Raw genomic sequence first — 23,222 nt, 5'->3', positions numbered from 1 at the left:
TTAGCAATAATTTTGTAAATGCACATGACCTGCACATGGTCAGAATTTAGATAACATTTCACGTAAAGTTCGACATAAAATAATTTAAATCCCACGTAGAGCCATCTACACAGCAAACAGCATGTTGTCCATCCAGGTCGCGCCATACGGCAATGTGAATGCCATAGCATTGTGTGGTATTTCCACATAAAAAGGGACTCTGAAAAAGCGCAAAACTCCTTATTTGCATAACAAAGAATGATCTTCGTGAGGTGACATTCCACGGTGACCCCTATGTCCAGTGATTGGTCAGAATGGACTTGTTGAGTAACAGTTTCAATCCCAGATGGCTGATTGATCATTTTATTTGGCAGTGCGGGACAATGGTGGAATGTAGGTTTTAATGTATATGCAGTTATTCTGAAAATCACGAAAGCCTGGGCATTCTTTTTCTGTATAATTCTGGGGTTTGGAGAGCCAGGCTGTGTTGAGTGAGGTTTTGATTTGTTTCCTTGTTTTCTATTAAACATGTTTTTGGGGGAGGGCGGGATGAGCGATTTATTTATTTTCCGGGGCGATTTATAGGTTTTAATTTCGGCAATTGAGCAGCAAATTTAACCACCAAGCTATTCTATTTTGCGCGAAATCGAATGCTACTAAAAAGGGTCACTCGATTTCGTTTTATGGTTGGTCAAATGTAATGTTGCGTCATTCGATTTAACAAAATAATCATTCAATTTAATAATTCATCAAAGCAGCATTCAAATTCGCAGACGCTTCTTGGGGCGTGTGTGCCATAAAAGAATGGCGATACTCTAAATTGAACAGAGTGTTAAAGGAATTTGAATCAACTCAAAACGAAATTGGATTGCCGAATTCTGAATTTGAAACGCAGTAACAACTGGAGAGGCAAAACAGCTTCAACTCAATCTTTTGAAAGTGAAGGTTTTGTCGGTCAAATTCGGCAAATTAGCAGCCAATTTCATTTCCATGCGTTCGAATTAAAGCTGTTTTGCCTCTCCAGTTGTTACTGCGTTTCAATTTCAGAATTCGGCCATTCAATTTCGTTTTGAGTCGAGTCAAATTCCTTGAGCGTATCGTCATTCTTTTTCGTGACACACACGCCTCAAGAAGCGCGCGAATTTGAATGCTGCTTTAATGAATTGTTAAAATTGAATGAAGCAACATTACATTTGACTAATCATATAACGAAATCGAATGACCCTTTTCATTTGCATTCGATTTTGCACGAAAAAGAATAGATTGGTGGTTAAATTAGCTGCTCAGTTGCCGAAATTGATGACCGAGAAAACATATATTTTGCCCAGGTGATTTATTATTTAACCTGGACCCAATTTCATAAAGCCGGTTTAAGCACACACAAAAAACATGCTAAGCACCGAAAAGGTTACCAGTCAAAACTACCTTAAGTTTACATTGTTAAGACTGGTGCCCCACTCAATGATTACTTAGCAAAGAAATTTACCAAGTAGTATTTTCTGCTATAAGCTTGATGAAATTGGGCACTGGGCGATTTAGGACTTAAGCCCTTTTCACACATTAGGTATTTCCCGAGATGTTCCCTGGAACTTTTGGTCGCTCTCTTCACAATAATACAAAAACAAAAACTCACGGGAATTTCCCGGGAGTTATTTAGCTGATGTTTACTCAGCATAACATTGAGTGGAGTAATGCCCGGTAACATAATTTTACTAAGCAATGATTTTGTTTAGCTTATAAAACATTTGTGTTCAAGCAGCCGTATGAAGTTGGGCCCTGCATAACTTGCTTTAACAATTACCTGGTAAGCAAAAAGAAGAAGGAAGCAGACACAATGTGCACAATTGACATATTTTAATTGTTTTAACCACAATCTAAATATTTATTTGCATTTTCCAATACATGTATTACTTTGGGGTAGAGGCACTGGACACTATTGGTTAATCACTCAAAATAATTGTTAGCCTAACAATTTACTTGGTAACAATCAATTGAGAGATGTTGATAGTATAAAACATTTCTGAAAAATGGCTACCTCTGAACATTGGTCCTTTCTCTATGCTCTGAAGTAGTTTTCGAGAAAGAAGTAATTTCCCACTAAAGTTATTTGAATTTGATTTCGAGACCTCAGAATTAGTTCTTTAGGTCCCGATATTAAGCATCTGAAAACACAAAGCTTGTGATAAGGGTGTTTTTTCTTACATTATTGGCTCACAACTTCGACGACCATTATTGAGTTCTAAATTTACAGGGTTGTTATTTTGTAAATATGTTGAGATAGGCCAGCTGAAAACTGAAAGTGACTTATATACAAAAATTGAGTTTATTAATTAGTAACACAGTAATTGGCGTACTACCCAGACTTTACGCCGAAGAGGCATTAGGGCAAACATTTTGGGAAAACTGTACAAACAAAATCTGGGGCCTGATTTGGGGGATTTTGTTGAACAACAATGTTGGCAAATTTGACTAAAGCCATATTATCAACTATGACACACAGTGTCGACATTAGAGTTTTCTACGTTGACTTCTCTGCATACATTACCATGACTTTGAATGAGAGGGTGACATTTTCAGTCTGGCCACCGAGTTTCGGTTGGTAGCGAGTTTTGGCCCAGATCCACAAATCTCCCAGACACTCATCTCGTTCATTCTCGTGAATTAACGAGATTTGCGGCATTTGGGTCTGAAAAAGCACTGTCGAATGAAACACAATAAAACACATTCAAACAAAGCACATTAAAGTTGGATATTGTTTTCGTTGTGTCGCAAACAACGGGGGTTTCGGTTGCTGGAACATAAAAAATGAAAAAAAGTCTAGTCGTTAATTAAGGCTTTTTTTAATATACATGTAATGGCATATTCTGTGCTCTTGTAACATGGTTGCCATATGTTTTATCAGCCTTGGGGCTGTTTTCAACGAATGTTGTTAAATAAACCAAACAAAAAGACGTGTGGTTTTTATCTTCGTGCGGTAACGTTTCAGAATAAATTATCCAATGTGCCACAAGCTATGAGACAGCAACAAGATTATGACTTTGTGACATGGTTTGGGGGATATATAGCAAATAATGCCCATATATTTATATTTTTAAGAGGTCCAGATTGTACCGGAAGTAAAAATTAAATATTAATTTATCAAATAAATTGCTATTTGTGCTGTAGCAAGACGTCGCAATGATTATGACATTATTTTGGTTTTGAATTTGGACTTACATTTCATTTGCTTCTCAGATAAGTCCATGGCGTGTTCCTGAACTTCACAATGGGCATTTGCATAACCACAAGATGGGAGTACATCCTCAGTGGCTGGTACCGATTTAGTCCACAATTGGCATTGATTTGTATAGCCCTGACAAGAAAGAAAATCGTTAAATTTTATATCAAAAAAGTTTTGCGTCAAATATAAAGAGGAGTTTAAATATCGTTTTAACAATTGTTGCTGTTTAATGTTCTTTTTCCGTACCCGTCCTTTTATCTTTCTGTGGTTCACTGTTTAAAATCTCTAGTGGGCCCTCTATTTCTCTGTGGTTAGAGTTAAACCCCTTTAACGTTTTTACTGGTGACTGTATTTTTGTGTGAGCAAAAAGGCCAAAGGAATTTCCCATGCAGGGAAAATAAAGTGTTATTGTATTGTTTTCGATTGTATTGTTTAACTGCTGAAAGGCGTTGACGCCGGTACCAGCCTGATGTAGATGTGTAGTAGATCACGTTTGAAGCTTTGAATGGTGTGGAGAATAAGACTAACTATAAATACTAGTATGAATAGTAAACTTGCGGGTACAACCATGAGTAAAATCGCTTGGTTTGGTCTCGACGTTTCGAACAGTATGTATACTCTTCTCGTCTTCAGGAGACTTCGAGAAATGAAGACGAGCAGAGTATACGGAAGACAAGCAGAGTATAGTGTTCGAATTGTCTATAAACCTGAGGACTTACCTCTCACAAAGGGGAGGCTAATTCCGGCCTAGCCTAATTTTCAACCCTTCACAAAAGCGAACAGTGCTCACCCAATCATCAATTATTTTCGGACTTGTTGATGAATCATATGCTTTTCATTCGGCCGCCACTTCAGAAGTGTATAGTTTTTGTTTAGATATCCGGTATATCGGCCCACAATGTACGTACCTTAACATATTTACTCCATTTGACATGGTCTTCTAAATAATAATCTGCGGAATAATAAAGTAAGTCGTCAATGTGGTTGTCCATGATGATTAGAGCTTCCCCTCCCGGTTTTAGACAGTCACAAATGCTCCCAAGTGCCTTGATGACGTCAGGAACCCAATGGAGAACATGAAAACAAACAACTTTGTCAAATTTCCCGCGCAGATCAGGATTGTCACCGACAGTCTGTGCGTCTTCCAGCAGATATGTGATGCTGGAGGAGGAATTGTTTTTCAAGGCAAAGTCCAACATTTCTTTGGATGAATCAATTCCTATAATAAAATTTAAAAAGTAATTAAGGAATATTCTTCTGGTTTGAACAAGCTTCCTGGTTTGGCCGATCCATAGACTATTATTAATTGTTCGCAACTGACCTGTGACTTTGCCGACTTTGAGCGCCGTTAATTTGGTATCTTCACCGGTACCACATCCCACGTCTAGCACGGTATCACCGGGTGAAAATGTCAGCTTCTTCTTGTTAGGCGTTATGATTGCTTGCAGAATGACCCTGGCGTCGCCACAGTAATCACTAGAGGCAGAAAAATTCATCTTGGCCCGCAAAAAAACAGTCAACAACAGTGTCTACCGAGAATAACTAAAAACCTTTAGAAACGTTTGAACGTAACTCCAACTAGCCTGTTCTGATTGAATATGAACCTAGGCCTATTTCGTTTGTTGTTTGTTAACATCAAATTGCAACCGATCTTTGCACCCATGAAAGCCATTTTTGTAAGCCATCGAAGGCCAATTCTAATCCACTGCTGCAGCAGAGTGAATGTCGTTTGTTTCACATGCACTGTCGTGGTCTTTAGTGTGCAAAGATTATGATTATGCAAAATCGGTCTTGCATGGAGTTAAAAATTGACCTCCATGCAAAATGGTTTTACCTTATATAGTGAGCTTATTGACCCAAGGCCGTGTCATAACATGTGTTTAATAAATCCGTAATTCTCGATATCGAGAAGTGATATTGTTTTAATGTTTTCTCAAAAAGTAAAGCATTTCATAGAATAATATTTCAAGAGAAGTCTTTCACTATTACCTTCTGTAAACCCTGTAAGTTATTTGTAAATCTGTGAACTTTTTTTTTTTTCTGTACCGAAAGTGTCCAATGGCGTTCAAATAATCCACGCACTGGAAGTCATATATCACAGAGGGCCAAAAAGTCAACCCATAGAGAGAGGTCTAACAGACGTGTAAAAATACAAGAATTCAATGTGTAAATTCAACATGAAATTGTAAAAAAAAATGTTAAATATTGAACTGTTACTTGCTGCATTATTATTGAACCATTTCGTTTGTTGAACTGTTATAGCGCCCTCTATACCATGTATTCTTTACATAGTGCTATGGCCTTTTCGAAATGACGGTGTCACAGGGAATTCTGTCCCCCGCACAACGGTCGGGGATAGAATCTCCTACGGGATTCTGTCCCCCGGCTAGGGTTTTCTGTCCGCTGGGGGAATGTGCACCCTCTCATTTTAGACCTCTGTGCGACTTTTGTAATCTTTTTAAAACAATAAAATAAGACATTTTGCTCCTTTTCATTAAAAATGCTCAACTTTGGGGTCTAATACCGACTTGATGACAAGACTGGGAAGTGAGGTATAGCTACTTCCCATTAGTCTTGGAATCAAGTCGGTAATCGTTGTGACTGCCGACCGGAACTACTTTTAGTTATGTACCGTACGCCCACAACTTTTCGTGTGTCACGAAAAGATCTGAATAAATCTTGAGACTAATTATTCTCAAGGTAAAGCTGCAATGTTGAATTATTTTACATACCCACATTGGTACAAAAATACACGTCTTCGAATGTGTTTTACTGCTCAAAAAATGGCTGTTTTAAGGGTGAAAATGTGTGTCAAACCTAACGAAATTTCCCACTGAAGTTCCGTCGTCGGTGGACGCTCGATCCATGGGGGACACATTCTCGGCTAGCCTGAAGCCGAATCCAAAGGCCGAAGCCGTCGTTTCGAAAAGGGTCTATGTCAAGGTCCTACTTTAGCCTGAACATATGACGTCACACTTCGAGGCTCGTGATTAAGCGTTGGTCAATCCTTGTCCATCTTCACCTTTCACCTAGTAATGAAGACGACCGCAAGTGCAGCCAGACGTCACCTCGGACCAATCAAAACACAGATACAGAACGTGTGCGTCACTGCACTCTTATCCAATGACATCATTGTATCCAATGAAATCACTGGTTCTGAAAAGCAAGTACATGTCTTCATCATTGTGGATAAAGACAGGGGACCAGTCTAGGTCCTACTTTGAAAACATGCTTTTGTGTACTGAGTACACACACAGTTCAGTTCACACACGTGTTTTTGTTATTGATTAAATCACAATTACGGTCATTTTTGCCCAGGAAGTTGTCTTTCCTTCGATCATTGCTTTGAGCTACATTTTAAAGGATCAGCAACATATTGTTACTATTGTTGACTGTCACAGCCCCATCATCAAGTATTCAAAGGTGGTGGGGTGATTGATCCTTGGGTACTAGACACCTTTGGTAAAGACAAGTATTCTCACTTGACGGTGTATCGCAGCAAATGTAGACTTGTGGACAAGTCGCTAAATCGGCCCCACGCGCTGAGAAAGTGCTCTCCCTCGCGCGAACTGATGGCTCCCCGATTTCGTCGAAATCGGGGAGCCATCAGTTCGCGCAAGAGCACTGATCTCGCGAGAGCACTATCTCGGCGCGTGGGGTCGATTTAACGACTTGCGCGTGGGGTCGATTTAACGACTTGTCCGTAAGTCTACAGCAAATGCATAAAATAACAAACCTGCGAAAATTGTTACGCAAATTGGTCATCGTATAGTTGCAAGAGAATAATGAAAGGGAATCACCCTTGTTGCCCAAACTTGTGTGCCTTCAGATGCCTTATACAAGGCTTAAAGCCTGGAGTCTTTTAGTTTTAATATCCGAGTGAGAAACGCCGGTTACCTCTTGCTCAAGAACTACGTTTTTTTTCAGAGGGAGTCGTTTCTCACAATGAGTTTATACTATCAACAGCTCTCTCCATCGCTCGTTACCGATTATGTTTTTATTCTAACAATTATTCTGAGTAATAACTTGTGTCCAGTGCCTCTTAAATTACATTGTATTGCTCTCCATCGCTCGTTATTTTACCAATGTTTTTATTCTAACAATTATTCTGAGTAATAACTTGTTTCCAGTGCCTTTTAAATTACATTATAATTGCTCTCCATTGCTCGTTAAATTACCAATGTTTTTATTCTAACAATTATTCTGAGTAATAACTTGTTTCCAGTGCATTTTAAATTACATTAAAATTGCTCTCCATTGCTCGTTAAATTACCAATGTTTTTATTCTAACAATTATTCTGAGTAAGAACTTGTGTCCAGTGCCTTTTAAATTACATGTAATTGCTTTCCGTTGCTCGTTACATCATCATCGTTATCATCATTGTTCTGAGTAATAACTTGTTTCCAGTGCCTTTTAAATTACATTGTAATTGCTTTCCATTGCTCATTAAATTACCAATGTTTTTATAAAAACCCATTGTATTGTATTGTATTCTAACAATTATTCTGAGTAAAAATTCGTGTCCAGTGCCCTTTAAATTACATTATAATTGCTCTCCATTGCTCATTAAATTACCAATGTTTTTATAAAAACCCATTGTATTGTATTGTATTCTAACAATTATTCTGAGTAAAAATTCGTGTCCAGTGCCCTTTAAATTACATTATAATTGCTCTCCATTGCTCGTTAAATTACCAATGTTTTTAGTCTAACAATTATTCTGAGTAAATAGATGAAGCTGTTGCAAACAACTTACCAACCAAATGGACCGAGAGTATAAATGCCAAAAATAGTTAATGGCCTGACGTTTCGACCCTAGCAGAGTCTTTCTTGAAGGCTAAATGACAACATAACAAACATGAACAGGTATGTAAAGTGAAACATAAGCAGTGAAGTGGAAATACATGAATGGGGTTAGAAAGCGTACAGAAAAAAAGCAGGGGGTAAACAATGAATAGGGGGACAAAAAGGGGGGGTGAAGGGAAGGGGCTGGCTTGACCACAAGCAAGAAGATGGAAACACAAAGGACAACATCAAGGGTGGGGAGGTGGGGTAAACAAGTAACTAATTAGTAAATGAGGCTCAGGCTAAAAGGCTGTGGGGAAAAAGGAGACGGCAAAACAAAAGGTTTATTAGTCGTTTCCTTCTTGGATGTTCAGACCATGGGGGTTGAATGGTCTGGAGGCGTCTAATCCAGAGTTTCTCTCTACTCAAACGAACAGTCTCTCTGTGGTTGCCTAGTGCCTCTATGCCCTGTAAAATCATGTCAGAAATGGAGTGATTATGAAGATTGAAGTGATGACCTACAGGTGTGTCTAGCTTTTAGGTCTTGACTATAGATCTGTGGCCGTAGAAACGCCTCTCGAGTGTAGTTCTTGTTTCACCTATATATTGAACACCACAGACTCTGCAAGATATGAGACAAATGAGATTAGTGGTGCATGTGCCATGACCCCTTGTCTTATGGGTGGTACCGCCGGTGTTACTGGTGAAGGAGTCCGATTCCCTGATGTGTTGTCTACAGACGATGCATTTGGAGATGTTGAAACACCTAAAAGTTCCCTGTGGTAGAGGGGGATTAATAACATCATTAATGGGAGGGACTTGTATTGGCTTTTTATCACACAGTCTTTTACTTAGCTTGAAAGCAAATAGTATGTTCATTTCTCAATAGTGTTTTGGGGGTCTTTTTTGTTTGTTTGGTTTTTTTTTTTTACTAAAAGTTACTTCTTTACATTGCCCAGCTTTTGTCTAGTGACAACAATATTGAGTCCTTTATCTACCCAGTAATTGAGCTATTACCCATTTACGCCGAAAAAGCAATAGGACCAATTAGAATTTGGGGCCTGACTACAGCCCCAGCCCCCTCTATCCGCTCTAAAATATGGAATGGTCCAGGATATTAAGACATTTGACTCCCCAGTCATCACACTTTGGAGAATACAATGTATACAATACGTACCCTCAAATTGCCCTTTCCGAAGAAAGAGGCAGTGGACACTATTGGCAATTACTCAAAATAATTATTAGCATAAAACCTTACTTGGTAGCGAGTAATGGGGAGAGGTTGGTAGTATAAAACATTGTGAGAAACGGCTCCCTCTGAAGTGGAGAGTTTTCGAGGAAGAAGTAATTTTCCACGAATTTGATTTCGAGACCTCAAGTTTAGAATTTGAGGTCTCGAAATCAACCATCTAAACGCACACAACTTCGTGTGACAAGGGTATTTTTGTCTTTCATAGTTATCTCGCAACTCCGATGACCAATCGAGCTCAAATTTTCACAGGTTTGTTATTTTATGCATATGTTGAGGTACACCAAGTGAGAGGACTGGTCTTTGACATTTACCAATAGTGTCCATTGGCTTTAAGAAAGTATTTTAACAATAGTCTACACATAACTTATTTTTTGTTAACGCTAATCCCCTTGACATCAATGAATGCACGATACCCCCCCCTTCTCCGCCCCTGCAGAGCTTTAGTTTAAAGACAAAACAGCAAGTTTTTCGAAACAATTACGTCATCGATTATGTCAAAACGTTAAAAAAAATTCTAAATAACGTTAGTATTTCAAAAACTCAGAAGATCAAAGCACAGTACACAGTTACTATAAATTATCTTCAGTAGGTTTTTACCTTTACAAAAATATTTAAGTAATACAATGTAACATAAGTTCTATTTTTTGTGCTCTTTAAAATACTGTTACCGAACTGGGCAACTTTGAAAGACATAATATGACATTTGGTGTCGACTTAAGATTTGTTTTACACTGACTTCTCTGCGTGCATTACCATGAACTTGAATGAGAGTGTGACAATTTCAGTCTGGCCACCGAGTTTTGGTTGGTAGCGAGTCTTGGCCCAGACCCACAAATCTTCCAGACACTCATCTCGTTCCCTCTCGTGAATCATCGTTATTTGTGGCATTATGGTCTTTATAAGCACTGTCGAATGAAACACAAAAAAAAACATTTAAACAAAATACATTTAAATTAGACATTGTGTAGAAAAGACTGTAGGTTTCGGTTGGTTCAAGGATGTATGTACTTTTTGTAGGACAAAAAAAAAACCACAATGTCCACAGATTTACACTAAACTTACACAGTTTAAAGATAATGATAGTAGAAAGCTTGCCTAAAAATATTATGTGCTGAGGTGCTGTAGTTTTAGGGCAAAATTATTCTAAGCATTTACAAAACGTATTTTCATGACATTAATATTTGAAAGGAAAGCTTTCCCCTATCATTATCTCCAAACCCCGCAAGTTTAATGTAAATCTATGGAAATTTTGAAAAAATACCCAAATCCTCTAAACAAAAGGGGGAAAATACATGTCATTTAAGTCTGTTCGTAATAAATCATGACGGAACTCTTTCTCAACGTGCTGTTTTTACCCTAAGGAAAGGTCAACGCGCGGTTATGTTGACAAATAAAATGTAAAATTTGCCACAAGCTATAAGATGCCATAAAGATGATGACTTTATGACTCTTGTTAAACAGTTTAAGGCAATAAGGCCTTTTTTATTTTTGTTTTGGAATTCCTGATTGTGCCTGAAATAAAAATCAAGGTGGGACGGAGCTGTAAGCTCCGAGACGTAGCAACGATTACATGTGGTTCTGAACCATGACTTACATTTAAATTGCTTCTCAGAACAGTCCGTGGTGTGCTCCTGGACTTCACAATGGGGATTTGACCAACCACACGAACGGAGTACATCCTCAGTGGCTGGTACCGATTTAGTCCACAACTGGCATTGGTTTTTAAAGCCCTGACAAGAAAACAAACTTTATAAATGAAGTAATTTTGCGTCGAGTAAAAAGAACAGAAATTTTATTAGTACAGTTTTATACACACTTGGGAAGAAGCCTAGACTTGTGGACAAGTCGTTAATGGTCTACCGCTGTGAGATAGTCGAGTTGTGGCGGTGCTCTCGCAAGATCACTGCTCTCGCGCGAATGCTGGTTGCCGACTTCTACGTAGTTGCGAGAGCAGTAGTCTCGCGGGGCCAGCAGTCTCGCGAGAATACCGCGGGAATTAATATTTCCGTCTCCTGGTATTTTTATTTTTAGAATACGAGTAACAATTTCAAAATTATAGGTGCGGGAATTGATATTTCCGTCTCCTGGTATTTTTATTTTTAGAATACGAGTAACAATTTCAAAATTATAGGTGCTTTCGCAACAGCTGCGTTACCTTTTTTGCTGTCTTTCAACACTTACATCTGCGATGCTTTGGGGAAAATATTGCTCCAGTGACATAATGTGACTGTGAGCCAAATTCCATGATTGTATCATCAAAGCACAGTTTTCCCCAAAATGTTCCCAACACCCAAAACAAAACCACAAATCTGTACACTACCTTTGCATATTGACCCCATTTGATATGGTCTTCCAAGAACTGATCCGCCTCAAATATTACATAGTTGTCATCTTGGCTGTCTATGATGATTAGAGCTTCCCCTCCCGGTTTCAAACAATCACAAATGCTCCCAAGTGCCTTGCTGACGTCAGTAGGAGCCCACATGAGAACAAAGAAAGAAACAGCTTTGTCAAATTTCCCGCGCAGATCAGGATTGTCACCGACAGTCTGTGCGTCTTCCAGCAGATATGTGATGTTGGAGGAGGAATTGTTTTTCATAGCAAAGTCCAACATTTCTTTCGACGAATCAATTCCTATAATAAAATAAAAAAGTAATTAATAGTAATAATAATTAAAACTTATAAAGCGCCATCTATCTAAGACTAAACTTATTCCGAGGCGCATGAAAAACAAACAAAAAACAGAGAGCGTAACACAGTAGAATACAGATCACGTAGCTTAGAAAGAAATAAGATGACGTTGAATAAAAAAAGTTATATTACATAAACGTGTTGGCAAAAAATACATGTTAAAAAACAGACAGAAAGTCAATCGTAAAATTTTGTTGAATATGATGGGTTTTTAGCAGTGTTTTGAAAATGTCCAGAAACGTTGTAGCTTGGATATGTAAAGGAAGAGAGTTCCAGAGAGTTGGTGCGGATTCAGAAAAAGCACGAACGCCGTTGGAAGTGGTTGTTTTAGGAACAGTTAAAAGAAGTTGGTTTGTAGAGCGAAGATTGCGAGTAGGTGTATATGGTGAGAGAATTGTTTGAGATATGGAGGACCCCTACCGTTCATAGCTTCCCAGGCGAGCAAAATAATTTTGAATTAAATTTTTTGACAGACACGGAGCCAGTGAAGTTGTTTCAATACAGGTGTGATGTGATCATATTTACGTGTTTTAGATAATACGCGAGCAGCAGCGTTCTGGACATTTTTAAGTTTTGTGATAAGATTCTTGTTTATACCATAAAGCAATGAGTTTCCATTATCAAGCCTGGATGTGATGAAAGCATGAATAAGGATAAAGGATAGAAGCAGACTTTTCGTTGAGGATTTTGCGAATGCTGTTAATATTTTTAATATGGTAAAAAGTAGATTGACAGTTGTTCTTTACGTTGGATTACATGCACATAGTGTTATCAAAAATTCCATTTGCATATGAAGTTACAGAAGCAGTGCCAAATTTCATCTGGTGATTTATTATTAGCTGTTCCGCCCGGAACAGGTATTGTTTCTGTCGAGATTTTTTTTTTTTTTTCTTATTCTTTGTTTCTGCCTAAAACCCATAGCAATTGCACACGTTTTTTTCTTTAAACCTAATCTCCTAGACCATAACTTCAAAAGAGTGAAATCATATACCAAATTGAAGCTTAGAACATAAGCTTTACTCTAAATGTAAACAAAATTAAAAAATCTTCATTAATTAGCCACGTAATCTTCATTTGAATATAACTGGATGCAGTCGCTTCCATGTGATTGTAATATTCTCTTTGGTAAATGCCATACAGTATGTACCTATCATGAGTTGTGACTTCTTGAGATGAGTCTACGCGTTTGAACATAACTGGATGCAGTCACTTCCATGTTATTGCTAATAATTCTCTATGGTAAATGCAATTCAGTATGTACCTATCATGAGTTGTGACTTCTTGAGAGGAGTCTACTCAAGTCTCTTTTTCTTGTTTTTCTACACACGTTCTGGACCACAGCGCAGTCTCTGTTTCTTCGTTTAACCGAGTTCTGGACCAATATGCTTTGTACACGAAGGCTTAGGGTTTTCGTTTAAACAAACGTGCGTATATAAATAGGGTTTTTGACGACGACGACATACCATGGTGTCCACAGAATTACACTAAACTTAAACAGTTAGAAGATAATGACAGTTGAAAGCTTCCCGTAAAATATTACTTGCTGTGGTGTTGTGTAGTTTTTGAGAAATGAGTGAAAAAAATTAACTCCGGGGTGGTGTCCTCCGTCGGCGAACGTGCGTAATTGAATAGGGGTTTTTGACGACGACAACGTCGTCGTCAAAAACCCCTAAAGGCATCTAATACTACATTTCAACCTTACTTAATAGTTAAAGGCGTAAGCAGTTCATATTTAGTGACAATGTTCGCAAAATCATGACACGAGAATTATTTCGCCGGATCATAATCCCCTCTAATGATACAAAAACATTTAAACCCTCTTAGTATACATTGGGTCCATGGCCTAGTGGTCATCAGTCGCGCTTACATCTCTGATACCTGCGAGTTCGAATCTCCGTGTGATTTCACTATTTTTTTGTATCCCCCCAAAAATATTTCTTTTTGTAATATTTAAGTTAGATTCTTATCTTTATATCGATAGTGTTGCCTTTTCTTTTGTTCAATTGTTAGCCAACATAACCTGTGTGCATGCATGACACGATGATGTTTGAAAAACACAGTAAGCGGAAAATGGTGACCATAAGCGCAAAGTTTGGTGGTTAAGAGTTCTGTGAAATCAAATCGTACTAGATCAAACATCAAACCACCGACCCCAAAACTAATTAAAAATCGTAATTAATTAACCACGTGACCCATATTTGCATATTTAATTGTACAAGGGGACAAAGTTGTTGGAACTTCCTGTTGATGCTGACATCGTGAGAACATCAGCATAAGTATTGGAATTGCACTACCTATTGAACCACGTGGAGTGTTCAAGGAGTCCAACACGTCAGTCTAGAGTCAAACTCTGATTGTAAAAATCAATTCAGGCATCATCTTCAATTTAATTTTATGCAACAAGCAAACTTATAAATTTTCTGATTTTATTTCAAAGGGTAACATAAATGGCTGTTAGCAAACGGTTTCCAACAAAAACTACATGATGTACGTGCACAATACTCTTACTGGCCTCAAGCATTTACCTCTAGATAATAAATGAGGCATTCAGTTCAAAATGATGAAAGTTTGGTATTGCCACATTATTCAGCAAACCATGAATCATACACAGCTACTATTCACAAGAAAATCTATGTGTGGAGGGTAACATACAGCACACAATGGAACCAGAGTTTAACAATGACAATACCAAAAGTGCAGGCGTCAGCCGTCGAAGTTTATTATACATGGGGCTGATGGTGATCAAAAGAATAAAAGTTTGTTATCGCCACATTATTCAGCGAACCATGAATCATACACAGCTACTATTCACAAGAAAATCTATGCGTCCGGAGTTTAACAAGACAATACCGTTGAACTTTATTGTACATGGGGCTGATGGTGATCAAAAGGATAAAAGTCTGTTGTCGATACATCCGCCCACTTATATTCAACGGACCATGAATCACGGACCATATGCACAAAATAAAATATTCAAAAAAAAAATCCATATAATAGATTTGTCTGGTGTATAAACTGATGTCCCAGCCATGGGATTTCGTGTGTTTTTGCTAGATTCCTCGCTCCCCAACCAAAGTGACTACAAAACGTCTCTAATGGATAACAATGGTTTATTTCGACATGGTTTTTCCCAGCAAGAGTTGTGGGGCCCAATTTTTCTAGTATTTATTTTTGGTATTTTGTTTATCTGTTTCATTTAAATATATGGTTAAGTTTTATTTTATGCTAACTGTTTTTGTGTTTGTTCTTCCTGTAATTTTGAATTGTTTTGCCGCTACATAAGATTACACCCACTTAATATAATTTCTTACATTGCTTTCTTCGTTAGAAAAAAGGGGGGGGGGGGTCCGTACTCGTTAAGGTTTGCTTTTTATGGGCCCCTCCATCCCCTACATGTGTTTTGCATTGATTTTTAGTTTTTGTTTTCTATTATTGTACGATTGCATTTGCTTGTAATAAATTATTTAATACCTTCTGTGTAGACTAAGCAAGTCTCTCGCGTATTTGAACTTGCGGGACCATTATGTTCCAAGAGTTTTACGTGGGACATTTTGTTTCGTCCATTATTTTAGTTTAACGTAGTTTATGACCATGAATATTGTTGGAAATGTAATACTAGTTAACAAAACGTATACAAGTGAAATCCTTTCAACAAAAGAAATCCTACTTTCGGGATGTCGACTTCCCGAGATAAATTATCACAGGAAGACGACATCCTAATTTTAGGATGTCGACTTCCCGAGATAAATTATCACAGCAAGACGACATCCTACTTTGGGATATCGAGATTCCGAGATAAATTTTCACAGGAAGACGACATTCTTCTTTTAGAATGTCGACTTCCCGAGATAAATTATCACAGGAAGATGACAACTGACGTTTAGGATGTTGACATACTGAGATAAATTATCACAGCAAGACAAAATCCTACTTTTAGGATGTCGACATCCCAAGATAAATTATCACAGGAAGACGACATCCTACTTTTAGGATGTCGACATTCCGAGATAAATTATCACAGGAAGATGACAACTGACGTTTAGTATGTTGACATACTGAGATAAATTATCACAGCAAGACAAAATCCTACTTTTAGGATGTCGACATCCCAAGATAAATTATCACAGGAAGACGACATTCTTGTTTAAGAATGTCGACTGTTTGTAGTTATAAGACTCCTTGGGATAGGAGAAAAATTTGGAAAAACCGTGACCTCAATTTGACCTCTACTTCCGGGTCAACCGGAAGTGGGACCATATCTCAAGAACTGCTCAACCGATTTTCAATTTGTTTTCACTTACAGACTCCTTGACATTAATATTGACTGTGAAAACTCGTTACCCCATGTTGGCCTCTACGTCTGGGTGAACCGGAAGTGGGACCATACGCCAAGTACTATACAACCGATTTTCAATCCTGTTTGTTCAGTTTTATCCTCCCAAGGCATTAAAAATAAACTTTGAAAATCCATGACCCCAAGTTGACCTCTACTTCCGGGTCAACCAGACATACTATTACTTAAGAACTGTTAATACCATTCGAAAAACCTTATCACATAAAACTGCTGCTAATATCATTCATTCTTTGGTCACTTCTCGCCTTGACAATGGTAATTTCCTATTATACGGAGTTACCGAACACCAGCTCCACAAACTACAACTTTTACAAAATGCTGCCTCGTGTTTTAACAAAATCTAAAAAACATGATCATATTACACCTATATTTAATTTTTGTTTTGGTTATGTTTAAACGTTATTATGGGCAGTTCTGTTTTATCATCATTGAGTTTTAACTTATTATTGGTCATCCATAACTTAATATCAGAAACACATTGCTCAACACGTTTGCGTTCAGATTGCTTATCAGAACAGTTCAAATCAAATGAAAGATACAATGGAGTCCGTGGTTTCTTGCGATTGAGACTATTGGTTTGGAGTAAATGATGAAGAATAGTGGCCCAAGGACAGATCCCTGGGGAACACCAAACAAGACCTTGGATTGAGGAATATTCTTCTGGTTTGAACAAGCTACCTGGTTTGGACGATCCTTAGACTGTAATTTTTTTTTTCGCAACTGACCTATGACTTTGCCGACTTTGAGCGCCGTTAATTTGGTATCTTCACCGGTACCACATCCCACGTCTAGCACGGTATCCTCGGGTGAAAATGTCAGCTTTCTTTTGTTGTGCGTTATGACTGTATGTTGAATGACCCTGGCGTCGCCACAGTAATCACTACAGGCAGAAAAATTCATCTTGGTCTGCAAAAAAATGGAAAAAAAAAACACACACACACACTGCACACTGAATATTACAAAAAATTTTTTTTTTGCTAACAAAACAGTTGCTGACAGTGTTGAACACTTTATGTAATCCACCCTATACATTAACTTAAAAACCTGTCGAAGTTTGAGATCGATGGGCCATCTAGGTCACGAGAGAATAGTAAAAAGCGATTACAAATTTTGCATAGCATCGATGCCCAAACAAAAATGAATAAAACGCTCACTGAGCGATAAACCTCAAACGTGAAATTAGATTATTTCAGTCTCATCAGACAGAAATATTTCAAGGGGTATTGTCTACTACCATCATCATTAGAACGTGTTTGTTTTATGTAAATCTGTGATCATCACGATTTTCGTTTCTTGCCAATTCTGTAACCATCCTTTAAACCTTTTTTTTTTTTTATCAATGTTCCCCCTCTGGTAACTTTGACGCATAGTTCAAGGAATTTCTTTGCTCCGACAATCAATAAATAATTCAAAAAATAATTAAGTGAATAAAAAAACAAAAAAAAACAAGTAAGTAAACAAACAAGCAAGAAATAAAAAGTAATAAAAAGTAATTAAATAAAGTAATTAAATAAATAAATAAATAAATAAGTTAACAAATAAACAGAAAAGAAAATAATTAAATAAATAGATAAATATAGAAATCAAAAAAGAGAGGGAAAAAAATGGTGACGTGAGGGCAAATAGAGAGAACAGTGAAAAATGGGTGTATGAGGGGAGCATGCAAATAAAAGAAGTTAATCTGGGGGAGGACACAAGAAAACTACTCAAACTACCAAACAATACTAAGCGGGTCAGGGACAACAGAAGTAAACCAAATTACTGATTCTCGGAAACAAGTTGTCCCGAGTTGTACAGAATTAATATCCTTTCTTTTTTTTTAAGTTGAAAACACAAAGGCTTTTGTATCAATTTGTAATTTCCTTAAGGACCTGTATCTCTGAAGGCATCTTTCATTAAATTGTTAAATATGAATATGCAAATATCAGTAATATCTCCAGAACGCAAAATGCCACATGGGTTCAAAACTACACAAAAATAAAGCTTATAATAAAAAAAAACAGCTGTGGATGTAACTCATTTTATACCTCAAGAATAAGTGATAACTCCAGAGGATAAAGTATACTTTAAACTCATCTTTAAGTAAAATCAATGTGAACATTGAAGTACAGATTTTGTACCTATTTTAAGGGGTCTATGTACTTATTGTAGGAAAAAAGCACAATGTCTACAGATTTACATTAAACTTACACCGTTTGTTACACTGTTAGTAGTGCTGTAGTTTTTGAGAAAATGAGTAAAACAATGTCATGAAAATAATTTTCGTCTCAGTGAACATGAGCCAAAAATTATTTGAGCTTGTAAAAACGTATATTTTACTCATTTCTACAAAACTACAGAACCTGAGCATCTAATATTTTAAGGTACGATTTTAACTATCATTATCTTCAAACGGTGTAAGTTTAATGTAAATCTGTGGACATTGTGTTTTGTACACAAATCCTTTAAGTAAAGAAAAGTTACACTCAGAAAAAGAATGGTAAAAAAGTTATGTTAAATGTGTTAAGTGAAAAAATACTTAACATAAGTAAAAATTAATGAAAAATTTAAACAAAATGTTTGTGTAAATAAAAAACTACTCAAATAGTTAGTAAAACTAATAGTTTACATAACTTAGCAACTTTAAACACATATTATGCAAATTTTACTGAACTGGTTGTAAAAGCTTCTGGAATGGTCAAATTACATTAATTGGCAAGGTCAGAATAAATACTTCCAGGCTAACACAGCTTAAAGAAGAACTCCAAGGTAAAAATTCAATTTTGGGTTTGAACAATTTGTATGGGGAATTATTGGTTTATCCTCATTGTCGCTAAGCAATCAAAACGGCGTTGAATTTGATATTTTGACAAATTTGACAAAACTGGAAGGGTGTTGAATACAAATTTGAATTTGACCTTTGAGTTCCTATTTAAACTGTAAGGTTGTTCCATAAATCCAAACTACCACAACTATCACATCTCTTATGATTTTGATACGTATTTGCAAACATTTTGTGCAAGAACTTTCACTGCACCACCCGAGTTTCTGAAAACCATTGTGTCCATTTTATCCTTACAAAAAAATATTCGAGAGCTGATTATTGTTCCCAATGGGAGCTTGTACTTTTATACAAACATTACCAAAAGGGTAAAAAATTGTGCATAAATATTAAGCTATCTGTTAAAAATTGAACTACGATTCCAGTTGTTTACTGCAAGAATCTTGAAAAATTGGTTTTCAGAAACTCGGGTGGTGCAGTGAAAGTTCTTGCACAAAATGTTTGCAAATACGTATCAAAATCATAAGAGATGTGATAGTTGTGATAGTTTGGATTAATGGAACAACCTTACAGTTTAAATAGGAACTCAAAGGTCAAATTCAAATTTGTATTCAATACCCTTCCAGTTTTTGTCAAATTTGTCAAAATGTCAAATTCAACACCGTTTTGATTGCTTAGCGACAATTAGGATAAACCAATAATTCCCCATACAAATTGTTCAAACCCAAAATTGAATTTGACCTTGGAGTTCTTCTTTAAGCTGTGTTAGCCTGGAAGTATTTATTCTGACCTTGCCAATTAATGTAATTTGACCATTCCAGAAGCATTGTAGTTAAAGAAGTTCTTGCACAAATTGTTTGCAATAAAGTATCAAAATCATAAGAGATGTGATAGTTGTGATAGTTTTGATTTATGGAACAACCTTACAGTTTAAACTGTGTTAGCCTGGAAGTATTTATTCTGACCTTGCCAATTAGGTAGATTTTTTGTAATTTTTTAAATTCACTGAAATTGTTGACTGATTATGAAACATACAGAAAACCCCATTTTGCACATGTGATGTTTTGGATTGTTAATATTATTACCATTAAATTTTTATTAAAAAGTTGTTATCTTGAAATTCATGTTGTAGTCGCCAAGTCTCAGTATTTATGATGTGTCCATTTATTACAGCCCTAAACTCCATGAAATAACACTTTGCTAGTATTCAACACAAGCATTGTGTATATTATTACCAGTTTTAAAGGCACACAGTTTACATTAAAAATCGGTAAAATCTATACTTCAAAATTGAGTAATTATTTTACATGAGTGGATTTATACCCAGCAATTCAGTAAAAAAAAATACCCAATATTGATGTAAAGTTTTACACAACTATTTACATTGTAAAGCGGTAAAGTCTTACGTCACAATTAAGTAATATTTTACATGAGTGGGTTTACCCAACAATTCAGTAAAGAAAACTACCCAATATTTATGTAAACTTTTACACAGCTATTAAGCAAGATATTACCCAACGCCTGTTGGGTAAAGTTTTACCTAATAGTTATGGTGTTCGCCCACTACATCTAAAACAGGTAATATTTTACACAAGTTGTGTAATCTTTCCTCTGTGTGTAGTACATACCTGTAAGGGGCAAAGACGAAAGAATGAAGCAGTTTTTTTTAGTAGAGTCTTATCGCCATCCCAAATTATATGAAAGTGTACAGAAACACTCAATATGCGGCACTCTGGTGTCTTTGGGCAATATCGTTTTACACAGAGGGGTAATACATTCAATTTCAATTTCAATTTCAATTTATTACTCACATCACGTTATTTATTATTCACATCACAATACTATACTGTTTTCTTGGAGGGGCTCTATACATTTACATATCTGTGTTTTAATTGGTCTGAGGTGATGTGGGTGCAGCTGACAAACGTCACCTCGGACCAATCAAAACACAGACTATATGTTGACATGTGCAATTCAGTTGACATGTGCAATTCAGTTTTCGCCCGGTGGTTTGATTAACCATCCTCAAATAGTGTGGTCGAATCGTGAATTATTTATCCACGACGGCATCCACCTTTCTAACACAGCTTGTCATTTCTTGATTTCTAATTTTAATGATGCACTTCGCACTTTATTTCCATAAAAGTTATACCCAACTGAATTAATCTTGAGGCTATTTTGGCGGCGGTCATCGCGATGACCGTGTGGCGGTATTTCATTGTTTACACCTCAATAGTCCTCAGGTATATTCATTCAGCTGTTATAATTTGCTACTTTTATAACTAAGGTATTCTGCGTTGATGAACCGTATTTTAGGCGCTTTGGCTTAATTTGCCAACAACCGTGGAACAATATGTGCTGTTTATTTAACTGTGCTATATTTGCTTTAATTTCAAGTTCCTTTGCAAACCTTTTATTTTAACCCTTTTGGTTTCACGGTACAGCCTCGTCCGGAAACCTGTATGCAGTAGTAGTTTTGGCGACCTCGCGGATTTAGCTACGGCCGGAGGTCAGTTTTGCTATGGGTTGATTTACTGTTGTTGATTTCGCGGATTTATGCAACTGCCGGAAATCAGTTTGGCTTTAATTGCTTTATTTATTACTTTTGATTTCACGGGTGATGCGACTACCGGGAATCAGTTCAGCTTACTGGTCTGCTTAGCTCATTGCAGCATAAACAAATAAAAGGCTGCTCAGGCCACTCTGTTGATCAAACCAAAGTGTTCCTGTGTCGTATGTGGTAATAAGAAAGGTAATTATTTTTCGGTCGTCTGCATGCACACGTGCAGTGTGTAAAGTACATGCATTGTACAAAATGTTGTCATGTTGAAAATAACAGTCGAATATCCCTTGAGAATGTTGTTATAATAATAATCAATATTTTTATAGCGCTTTATACACCAAGCGAACAAAGCGCTGATTGAAACATGCAGTAAGTTATGCAAGGTGTGGGACTAAGTTTGAATTGTGAGATCTACTCCTTATGTACCTTATGTAGGATTTGACTGCGTGTGAAATAAATGTAGTGAAAGGGTGACCATGACCAGGTGTTTACCTCGCTAGAGGCCACTCTCTGGCGTAATTAACGAGCTCCAAAGTGTGACGTCAGATGTCCAGGCTAGTAGTAGGAGATTGATCTTCTATAGGTACGAGTGAAGCCCCACATGAAATCTACAGATGTTATAGTTCATTAAATAAACTTGTCAAAGACCAGTCTTCTCACTTTGTGAAGGCCTACCTCAACATATGCGTAATAACAAACCTGTGAGAATTTGAACCCATTGGTCGTCGAAGTTGCGAGATAATAATGAAAGAAAAACAGAAAAAAACTAGTCACACGAACTTGTGTGCTTTCAAATGCTTGATTTCGAGACCTCAACATCTAATTCTGAGGTCTCGAAATCAAATTCGTGGAACTATATGTAGACCCCGGGCCCAGGCGAAGGGGGCGGGAGGGTTCTGAAAATAAGGATGAAACAGCCAGTTATGGAGTGATCATAATTTTATTGTGTCTCCTCACTCACAGTCATCCAGAATATGACTTATAACTACATTATAACAACTTAAACCCAATACAAAAGCTATCTACAACTTAAAACTCTAATCTACAAGACAGTTTGGGGAAACACCTTTATGTAAGTCAAAACAACTTGACTCCACTTGTTGTGATAAACAATCATTCACACAAGCTCTGCAGCACATATCATGTAAACACTCTCAGTTTTGCTACTGTTGGTCATAAACCGACACAAAGAAAAACATAAGGTGGTTTGACTAAAGAAAAACAAAGAATTGGATAGATTAAGAAAAACATAAGACAATCCACTTGTCCTTGGCCAGCCTGTTCCTATGGAAACCTCTCTGGCCTACCCTGACCATAGCCTTAGGGCATAGCACTGATTACCAAACCATCTGTTGCGGTGCCACTCAGACTATATCTAGCCCTTGTCCAGCCTGGTGCATTACCCAATGCGGGTGGACTCAAAGTGTGCCCTAGCTATACCCATACATGTATGTGGCTATAGTCAATGGATACTACCAAAGTGTATTTATCTACAAAACTATCGTGACTTTTCCTCACCAATTGCAAGTAAATGGAAAAGTCAATGAACACAAATTTAGCCTAAATCAATCATCTATGGGGTTTCACATACCCAAATCAATTAATCAAAATATCAA

General features: G+C 37.0%; 2 protein-coding genes across 2 annotated transcripts; both read right to left on the bottom strand.

The window, feature by feature from the left end:
- Positions 1–2,497: 2,497 nt before the first annotated feature.
- LOC117294659 (ubiquinone biosynthesis O-methyltransferase-like) lies at positions 2,498–4,714 on the bottom strand. The gene is made up of 4 exons (XM_033777164.1): positions 4,521–4,714; positions 4,108–4,418; positions 3,196–3,331; positions 2,498–2,676 (listed from the first exon to the last, which is right to left on the bottom strand). Exons 1-4 carry the CDS (start codon positions 4,693–4,695, stop codon positions 2,498–2,500), a joined length of 801 nt encoding a protein of 266 aa, XP_033633055.1. The 5' UTR covers positions 4,696–4,714.
- Positions 4,715–9,749: 5,035 nt separating this feature from the next.
- LOC117294401 lies at positions 9,750–19,867 on the bottom strand. The gene is made up of 5 exons (XM_033776782.1): positions 19,834–19,867; positions 17,008–17,188; positions 11,558–11,871; positions 10,832–10,967; positions 9,750–10,142 (listed from the first exon to the last, which is right to left on the bottom strand). Exons 2-5 carry the CDS (start codon positions 17,180–17,182, stop codon positions 9,964–9,966), a joined length of 804 nt encoding a protein of 267 aa, XP_033632673.1. The 5' UTR covers positions 17,183–17,188; positions 19,834–19,867; the 3' UTR covers positions 9,750–9,963.
- Between the last annotated feature and the right edge of the window lie 3,355 nt (positions 19,868–23,222).

This window comes from Asterias rubens, chromosome 9 (assembly GCF_902459465.1).
Source record: "Asterias rubens chromosome 9, eAstRub1.3, whole genome shotgun sequence".
NCBI lineage: Eukaryota > Metazoa > Echinodermata > Asteroidea > Forcipulatida > Asteriidae > Asterias > Asterias rubens.
The sequence above is the reverse complement of the archived record's forward strand: the minus strand, read 5'-3'. Positions and strand labels throughout refer to the sequence as shown.

Bases quoted from the DNA above. Each gene is read 5' to 3' on its own strand.
- LOC117294659 (XM_033777164.1), bottom strand. From the start codon at position 4,695: ATGAATTTTTCTGCCTCTAGTGATTACTGTGGCGACGCCAGGGTCATT. The intron at 4,419-4,520 runs GTCAGTTGCGAA...ATTTTATTATAG, and splicing joins CAAAGTCGGCAAAGTCACAG to GAATTGATTCATCCAAAGAA. The intron at 3,332-4,107 runs GTACGTACATTG...CTTTCTTGTCAG, and splicing joins AATGGAGTAAATATGTTAAG to GGCTATACAAATCAATGCCA.
- LOC117294401 (XM_033776782.1), bottom strand. From the start codon at position 17,182: ATGAATTTTTCTGCCTGTAGTGATTACTGTGGCGACGCCAGGGTCATT. The intron at 11,872-17,007 runs GTCAGTTGCGAA...ATTTTATTATAG, and splicing joins CAAAGTCGGCAAAGTCATAG to GAATTGATTCGTCGAAAGAA. The intron at 10,143-10,831 runs GTAAGTCATGGT...TTCATTCGACAG, and splicing joins TTCTGAGAAGCAATTTAAAT to TGCTTATAAAGACCATAATG.